Source organism: Manis javanica, chromosome 4 (assembly GCF_040802235.1).
Source record: "Manis javanica isolate MJ-LG chromosome 4, MJ_LKY, whole genome shotgun sequence".
NCBI lineage: Eukaryota > Metazoa > Chordata > Mammalia > Pholidota > Manidae > Manis > Manis javanica.
The window spans coordinates 159478409-159488299 of NC_133159.1; the positions used below are offsets into that span (position 1 = coordinate 159478409).

The following is a 9891-nucleotide window of genomic DNA, read 5'->3' on the forward strand; positions in this document are numbered from 1 at the left end:
ACAGAAACCACCTCATTTAGGTGGCCAAGGTAACATCAACAGTGACAAAACATGTGAATGGATACTAAGTACCCTTGATATAAAGTGGTAAGAATGGCATCTCTGTAGTCTTCCACCCAAAAATCTATAACCCTAATCTAATGAGAAAAACTTCAGAAAAATTCCAATAGAGACATTCTGTAAAATACCCGATCACTTAAGGTATCAAATTATGGTGTCAAATTAAGGTATCAAATGACATCAAACCTGTCATTAACTATCAAAGTCATCAAAAAGAAGAAATGCCTGAGAAACGCTCATAAATAAGAAGAACCCAAGGAGAGATGATGATTACATGTAATGTGGGATAACCGGATGGGATCCTGGAGCAGAATAAAGACAGTAGATAAAAACTAAGGAAATCTGAATAAAGTATGGACTCTAATAGTAATGTATCAATATTAGTTCATTAATTGTGAGAAATGTATCATACTAATGTAAGATGTCAATAGTGGGAAAAACTAGGTGGGAATGCATGAAAACTCTATCTTCACAATTTTTCTGTAAATCTGAAACTCCTAAAATTCAAAGCCTATTTTAAAAGAGGGGATGGGTACTTTGAACAAAACTACTACTCATTTGGTTAAGTCTCTTCTCACAGTATTCAAAGTGTGTCACACAGGAGTTACAAGGATCAATTACTTAAAAGAACTGGGAAGCTAATAACACACTGTGGATTTATAATATACTTTGACTAAAACCGGAATAACAACCTTCTAGGGAATTGAAGATAATGCTTAAATTGTCACCTTAAGAAGGGAACAGTTGAGACTAAACCATGAATCTAGACACAGTAACTGCCATGGGTGGATCTGACTCACTGAATCACATTTCATGGCTTAAGCTATGTAGGTAAATTAACAATGACTAAAAATGAAATCACTGACAAAGGTTGCTCCTGGACCATCTGAGATAGTCCAAGTACTGACTCGGCTCAAAGGAAATAAAACTGAAAACTCTTGATCTCGCCCAAAATAATCATTCTGCACCCTGTCTGAACCTTGGCTCTTTACCCACCAGCCTACTCAAAACCACGACTGAGGACGTCCCACTGCTAAGAACACACAGGGCCTTTCAGGCCACCAGCCTAGTAGCCAAGCAGGAACCATGAAAGACTGGGGCATGGTCTCTTCTGGAGCTCTGTGATCTTGATTTAACCTCTGTCCCCACAGGGGATCTTGCGTTTCAAGCGGACCCATTGCTTAAAGCGAGGTTCCTTCATAACCCTACATGAATTTGCTCTTGGGGTGGGGGGTGGGGGTCTCTCAACATCCTCTGGTAAGTGATGTTGAAAATGAAGATTTCATGTTCCTCTAGAGTGGGAAGAGAGTGGAGACGCTAGGATGGCACACTAGTGGTTCTTCAGGTTCTTCGTGTTGTGGCTAGAAGAATGCAATGAAGTAAAAATTGGGTGTAAGAGTTTGAAAACGATTGCGCACCCTGCTTCAGAGTCCAAGAGAAAAGCTTAGGAGATTCCCGCGCGGGGCTCTCTGCTTCCTCAGAGGAAATTCTCACAAATTTGTGCCTCTCTCAGGTCCTCATGTAAACCCATCCCCTGCTCACCCTACCCTATGGCTCTGCATGGGACCCACAGTGCTCCTCTCCACCAGCTCTTCAGCCTCTGAAGAAGTCACCAAACACGAGGCCTGGGCTACTGGGAGTCCAGCGTCCCCGAGCGCGCGGGAAGAGGGCGTCAAGACGAGGCACGAAGCCTCCGTACGACAGCGGCCGTGTGCGCGCGAGGGGGCGGGGCGCTAGCCTACGGCGCACGGGCCCAGCGTCCGCACGCCCCGCCCCCCACGCGCGAGGCCTCGAGGCCAGCACGCGCTCGGCAGTGCATCCGCTCCCGTGGAGGCGACGGACGGTAGGGGCGCTGACCCCGGCGCGTTGCCCTGCTCTGTGGAGGAGAGATGGGCAGGCGTTGGGCCGGAGTTGAGGTTGGAAGAAGCCCGCCCCGCGACGCTAGCCCCTGAGCCGTGATGCGAACTCGGGTCCTATTCTCCGCGGGGCTCTGGTACCTCTCAGGAGTTAGGGCTTCTCCCGCCTAACCTCCAGGCCTCTCCGGCTACCCCGCCCTGCCCCCTCCGCTTCGCCCCGCCCTGCCCCTCTCTGAGCCCCGCCTCCTCCACTACCGAAAAAGTCAGTGCTGTCTTTTCCTCCGCAGTTGGCTGGCAGCGATTTTCCGAACCCCCTAAGGAAGGCTTCATTTATGGCCGGTCAGGACAACCAGGTAATACGGCCTCTTCACCTGCAGAATCTCTCCGAAGAGCCGGGAGTGCCGTGGATGTGCTAAGGTTCATCCCGCGGACGGAGAGAGAACGTTTATTGCACGTCTAGAGTGCTCGGCACTTCCCGAAGATTGCATTGTTTCACCCTTTTAGTTGTATCACGGTGCCTGCACATCCTTTAAGGCTCAGTTCAGATGTCCTTCATCAATGTGATGAAACTTTCCCAACACTCTCCAAGGAAATTTAGCCACACGGTTAACTTGAAATAACATTTGGGTTACCTAGCAAAATTCATAGCATTTGTCCTCTTGGGAATCTTCATGTTTGGAACCCCGTCTCCTCCCCGCCACTACCACTTTGTAGAACGCTGTCTCCTTTGTATGTTCAGAGCCTGGCATTCAGTACGCTTTAAAATTAAAATCTTGGGGGACGGCACTAGTTCCAAGCACAATACTGCTGCTTCCACCAGACCCGAAACAGAATACGTAATTGCAGAAAATCTTCCTAGTATGCCCCACACGGCTTAATAACTGTCCCGAACGGAGGACATTTATAGTTAAATATCAAGTTTCCCTGAGGGATAACAATAATCATCTATTAAATAGTTTTGAAAGCAGTTCAAATCCATTTCTAATTTTTAACCCTTCAAAAATTATGATACAAGTGACTTCTAAATCTGTTTATTAAAATGAACCAAGTGTATCATACATGTCTTTTAAAACAACCATAATGCCACAGGAAAAAGAAAAAATGACTCTCTAGAAATCTTGAGTTTTAAAAACTTACTATGAGAAGCAAAAAGGACCCGCATTCTCAATGTTATAATGAGATGCTGGTTTTTTAAATAGTAAAATTCAAAAATGACTAGTCAGAGAATCTTTAGGACAAAATGATAGGAAGTGTATGTTTTTTAATTTTGCTATATAATGTAGGTATATATTATTTTGTCACAGTGAAAATATATGTAAAATTACATCACAATAGTCCAATCCTTGTCTGTATGGATTTTAAACGCTCTATAAAGGAAACAGTGGACCCCACCTACTTATGGATTGGGCCTAATAAAAGACCATTAACAGGTAAGTTATATGATTTTAATATCTTATTTTTTAATGACATGAACTTCTTTTAGAAAAGCACTGTCTAAAAAAAAACAAGAACAAATTTTGGCAAGAACAAATTGAAATTTAACTGCAATTTCACTTGCTCTGTAATAGACAAATCATGTTATATCTTGGTCTGTGCCTTATTCTCTCCTTATGCAAAAACAGAAGCAGTAATTTTTGCACCCTATTTCCCAGAGTCATATTAGTTCAAAAGTTTTAATAAAACTTGAAATGTATCCTTGTAGCACCTCTAATAGGAGTTGAAGTATCTAGTATGTAATTTTTGGTGACATTAGAAGAGTGTTTTGGAATATGAGCATTATTAAATTTCTGTCTATGTGAAGAAATTGTATAGTACTACAGGGCATTGTAATCTCATTTACTGAATTACTGCCATAAGCCAATAAAAATTAGATGCCAAGAAATGATTCAAAGAAAACCAAAATATACTTTAAAGTGTACTTATCTCATGTGGTTTTCCATAGTGTAATATGATAAAATTAAGATTTTTGTTCAATTCTTGAAGTTAGAATAGTCCATTAATTTTTTAATTGTTGTATTTATTTGTGACCCCAAGTTTACTTAAATAATGTTTGAATTGTTATATGTTAAAATAACCAAGTAATTTACTATTTCTGTTTAGGAAATAATAGAATACATATAACTGAAACAGGAAAGCTGATGGTAAAAGATTTTCTGGAGCCTTTGTCTGGAAGTTACTCATGTACTCTTCCTTAGAAGACTGTCAAAGAAGAAACCCAAGAAGGAGAAAGTGGTAAAGCAAGAGATATGACTTTATGATCTTTGGTAAGAATATAGGCATATTTCAATTTATACATTTAGTTTGGGTAAAAATTAAGCATATGGTTTCTTCATTTAGTGAAAATGAGTCTGTTACATATAATCATCATGACTTACAGAGTATCTGGGGTATATTTGACCAAACTCTTACATCAACATCAAGATAGTGTCCTAAATAATCCTCTTCCGGCCTTCCACTTCCCACTGTGAAGGTTTGCAAGCACAATCTACTTTATCACAATTTTGCCAGGTATTTTTAAATCATGTTCAATTCTGTAAAAGCAAATTAAATGATCTTTTCACTGGACTGTATTGGCAGCAATGGCACTTTTAGCAAAACAAGACTAGGCTCCCCTTCAATCTTATTTTTTTCTCGATATTGGTAACTTATCTATATAACCAGTCCACAGAAGCCATTTCTTCTTTTGTACTGGGTAGATTGTATATCAGATGAAAATAACCTTTTCTCATTAATGTTATTTGTATATTTTTGTGAGGACACACTGATAAAACATTAGATAAGTTTCTATGCTGATTTGCAAGACTGATGGGATGTAATATTCCATGTTATTTGAAAATTGTTTGGTAGAGGAAATTAATGTTAGGCACAAATGTTTTTATTCTCATCTCTTTTTAAGCCTCTCAGGAACCTGATTATTCATATCGGATGACTGTACATTTTACCACAAAGTCTTGTATAGGAAGATATAATGACCTGCTTTTTAGACTGCTGAGGAAAATCCTAGATAATTTAATCTCTGATTTGTCATGCCATGTCGTAGAACCATCATATAAATGCCATTTTGTTAAAATTCCAAAACATGGCCTCATACATCAGGCCTATTTATAACCTTTCAAGGCAAAAAATTTTTTTTAGCATTTAATGTTATGAGTTTAATAGCTTAATCTTGAACCACGATAGATAACAAAATTAATCACCATATTAATGTAAGCTATCTTACAAATAGTAGTTCTTAAATATTTGTTAAGCATTAAAGTATATTGTTGGTCTGCGCTTGGTGATGCTTTTAAAAATTAACACATTAATAATTTACTTTCAACTAGGATATATTGCTGCTTATCTTTTAAAACTCAGTATCATTTTTATAAGTATGCCCTTTACGCAGCTAATATGTAACTTACAACTTCTTACAGAATTTTAAATTGGAGTTTTGAGAACTTAATAAAGGGGAGGAACCAAATCAAATTTATTTCTATTCATTTTAAAGCCTTGTAGTTGCCTCCGTTAGCCCCCAGATGGAGTGAAATCATAATGTATAAATTATTCAAATTGCACACCTTGCTTTATTTAGGATTAAATAAATTAAACACATGTATACATGCATACTGAACTCAGCATTTGAAGCTTTTTTGTAATGTTTGGAATTTTTAGAATCCTCTTGTGAAGATATCGTTGTTTTCTTCTCCAGTTAATCCTTTTGCACCAGGGTGGAAAGGTACATGCAATAATTCTGTTGATTGTGAAGATATCACTAATCATAATATCCTCCAGGTGAGAATTGCAATGTAAGGGGAAAGTACTTGAGTAATTAATAAAACTATTTAAAAACTTTTGTAAATACTTCATTTTTTAATCAAAAATTTCTTCAAAAATCTATTTCTCCATGTTGTGAATATCTAGCAATAATAAAAACATATTAAACAGGTAGATTTAAATTATATTTTTAAGCTTAAGCATAAAGCATATTGGTTTTTGGTTTCAGTTTTTTAGACTGAGATTGAGAGTCTTGGCTATTTCAAGATGTTTTGTCTTGGAGTGGTACATCTGTAATATTATATAACCCACCGGTTTAATACTATGTTTTTTTTCTATAGTAGAAGGATAGATCCCTGAGCTTTGACCCCACATGGTAACTAAGCAGCAACTTGAAGAACAGCCTCATAATCATGTCATGCTAGGTTAAACAAGTAGTTTGAAATATAAAAGAGAACCTAATACAGGGGAGGAACCAAACCAAATTTATATTCATTTTAAAGCCTTGTAGTTACCTCCGTTAGCCCCCAGATAGAGTGAAATCATAATGTATATTGTAATAATAATTGCTCTCTCCTCTGCCATCCTCAAAGGCTAAGGGCATAGTCTAAAAAAATCCCATCACTCTCCTGGTCTAGTTCCTGACCCCATACTATTAATGTTATGCCTGACTTACGGGAAGCACTCAGTTAATATTATTATTAAACTCTATGCTCAAAAAATAAAATTTGCATTATTAGTTTGTAATGCTGATTAGAGAAAAGTTTGAGTTTCCATTTTGCTTGGCTTTTTGGAATTAGAAATAATGAATTCCCAGTTATCTATATAAGGAATAGACATGCTGCAAGTAATTCAAAACAAGTATTTTTAATCCTCAATTTAATTTTTCTTTACCATTGTACATATGAATTGAGAATAACTGGTAAATTCAAGGCTACACTAATTTTACTATTAACACAACTTTTCAGGAGTTCATCTGTTGTGTAAAGTATGGCACTGTTGTACTATATTGCCTCTGATACAGGAGGAGAAATTTGGTTCACAGTTTAATCATCGTACATCTCTGGTATTTTTAAATCTTGGGCAAGAGGTCGGATATAAGAATTTTTTCGGAGCCAAGCATATATTTTCAACCATTACTTTAATAGAGCCCTACCAGCTATGCATTTTGTGGACCACAGTTTTCAAGTAGTATGAATGGATGGCTGTCATCCAGGCTTTGGAAAAAATGAAGGTCTACACAGTAATTGTGCTAGCTGTTGTGGTAATTACAAAATATAAATATCTAAATATTTAAGTTATATAGTCATAAGAATAGACGAGTAATACACTTAGAATAATTGAATCTTTATAGTGATTCCCTTACAAAAATTATATTTAGTTAATATAATTAGGCAAGTAAAAATTCAAAGTGCACATTTCTAAATATAATTATCTTCATGTATATTAATTCTTCCATGTATTCTTTTGTATTTCAACACATTTCTGTAGTGTTCTGACTTAAGCTACTATACTGTGAAGGAAAACAATGGCCCTACTTAGGAAACAGAGAATTGGAAACAGGAACTAGAAATAGTAACTCATAACCGGGCATTGCAAAAGATACTGTAGAATGCCGATACCAAAGGGAAGAATAGGATTCTTTCTCCTAACCTTTAAAATCATCAAATTGCAATGTTTGAAACTTAAAATCTTCCACAACTTAATTGGCCGAACTTCACTCAGTATAACATAGGTATAGAAATGGTGTAATATTGAAGACAGATTTATATTACTGGTATAAAATACCCCTTACTGAAATTTTAACACTCTATTCTTTGTGTTTTCCTCTGCAGTGGTTTGTAGTCCTGGAACTTTTAGTCCTGATTTTGATGTTACTTGTGGGACCTGCAATTCCATCCATATCTGTGGAGCTAAATCTTGCCCATAAACTTCAAACAAAAATCATACTATGAAGACAAGGTGTAAAAAACATTGTTACTTGCCTGTGGAGTTGGGGGACATAAGATGATTTGTTCACATTCCAGAGCATCATAGATGGTTCCATTCAGTAAGATCAGTAAGACCAAAACATTGGAAAACACACTTTAGAAACTTTAAAAAGATAACTGACATGGCGTTTCTCAGAAGGCATTTAATGTCTTCAGTATACAAAGGGAAGTTTAGCGGATGATTTTCAATGAAACATGTTTTGTTGTTTACAAACTGAATTTGTTGCTCTGTACCTAAGATTATATTCAAGTCAAGAAGAGTAGCAAAGCATAATACAATAAAAATGTTATACTAACAAATATATATTAATTTGTTTGAAATCACTCATATGATATAGAGGCATATATATAACCTTTGTAGTTAAAACAAAGTAAGTTACTTCTTTTGGTCCTTTTACTTTTTATTTATTTTTAAAATAATCAAAACTTTTTTTAGAACAGTTTCAGACTTACAGAATAATTGAGGAAATGTTATACAGAGTTCCATATACCCACTTCAGCCATGCCTTTACCCCTTCCCATTTTTAACATCTTGTATTAGTGTGATACATTTGTTATAGGTAATGAACAATACTGATACTTATTAACTATAGTTCATAGTTTACATTAAGGCTCATTCTTCGTCTTGTACAGTTCTGTGGTTTTGACAAATGCATGACATGTGTTCACTCTTAATTTCATACAGAAATTAAAAGCCTCCCATGCTTCACCTGTTCATCTCTTCTCCTCTCTTCAGACCCTTTATCAACCACCTACTTTGTTACTATCTCTATAGTTTTGTCTTTGCCAAAATGTCATATACTTGGGATTATACAGTATTACACTTTCAGACTGACATTTTTTGCTTAGCAATATGCATTTCAGGTTCCTCCATGTCTTTTTGTGACTGATCACTTTAATTGCTGAATAATATTCCATTTTATGGATGCATGAAGGACTTCTTGAGTTTTTGGTGATTATGAATAAAGCTACTGTAGACATTTGTGTGCAGGCTTTTGTATGGACATAAGTTTTCAACTCAATTGTGTAAATACCTAAGAGTGTGATCACTGGATTATATGGTAAGATTGTTTAATTTTATAAAAAACTGCCAAACTGTCCCCTAAATTGGTTTAATATCTTTCATTCCCACCAGCAATGAATGTTCTTGCTGCTTATCCTCACCAACTTTTGGTATTTTCAGTTTTTTTGGATTTTGGCTATTCTAAGAGGTATGTAGTGATATTTCATTGTTGTCTTTGGAATTATTTAATGACATCTGATGCTGAGGGTCTTTCCAAATAGTTGTCAACTGTATATCTTCTTTGGTGGGGTATCTGTTCAGATCTTTGTCCATTTTTTAATTGGATTGTTTATTGTTATTGTTCAGTTCTAAAAGTTTTCTGTATATTTGAGATATGTTATCAGATATGTATTTTACAAATATTTTTCTCCCATTCTGTGGCTTGTCTCTTCTTGCAACAGTGCCTTTCCCTGAGCAGAAGTTTTTCATTTTAGTAAAGTCCAACTTACCAATTTTTTCTTTCATTCATTGTGTTTTTAGCATCATACCTAAAAACCATCACCAAACCCAAAGTCATCTATGATTTCTCCTCTAACATTCTAGAAGTTATATAGTTTTGTGTTTTACATTTAGGTCTAAGATGAATTAATTTTTTGTGAAAAGTGTAAGTTGTGTGTCTAGATTTTTTTTCATGTGGATGTCCAGTTACAGCACTGTTTATTGAAAAGACTGTTTTTCGTCCATTGAATTGCCTTTGCTCTTTTGTCAAAGATCGGGTGACTACATTTGTGTGGATCTATGCCTGGGTTCTCTATTCTGTTCCATTTATCAATTTGTCTGTTCTTTCATCAATACTATTCTGGATAATAAGTCTTAAATTTGGTTAGTATCAGTCTTCTGACTTTGTTCTTCTTCAGTATTGTGTTAGTTACTTGGATCGTTTGCCTTTCCACCCAAACTTTAAAATCAGTTTGTTGCTACCCACAAAATAACTTGCTGGGAGTTTGGTTGGAATTGCATTGAATCTGTAGGTCAAGTTTGGGAAAACTGACATCTTAATATTAGGTCTTCCTATCCAGGGACATGAAGTATTTATTTCTTTAGATCTTCTTTGATTTATTTAATCAGTTTTATAGTTTTCTTCATAGAGATATTGTACATATTTTCTTATGTTTTGCCTAAATACTTAATTTTTTTGGTAATGATCATGCAGTTTTAATATCAAATT

The 9891-nt window shown here is 36.1% G+C and overlaps 1 protein-coding gene across 1 annotated transcript; it reads left to right on the top strand.

The window, feature by feature from the left end:
- Positions 1-1810: 1810 nt before the first annotated feature.
- Positions 1811-9519, top strand: ZPBP2 (zona pellucida binding protein 2). Its single transcript, XM_073235561.1, is given in 7 exon segments — positions 1811-1903; positions 2204-2269; positions 3221-3346; positions 4017-4153; positions 4156-4180; positions 5605-5687; positions 7505-9519. Coding segments are annotated over 5 exon segments (444 nt in total). The 5' UTR covers positions 1811-1903; positions 2204-2269; positions 3221-3267; the 3' UTR covers positions 7625-9519.
- Positions 9520-9891: the final 372 nt, after the last annotated feature.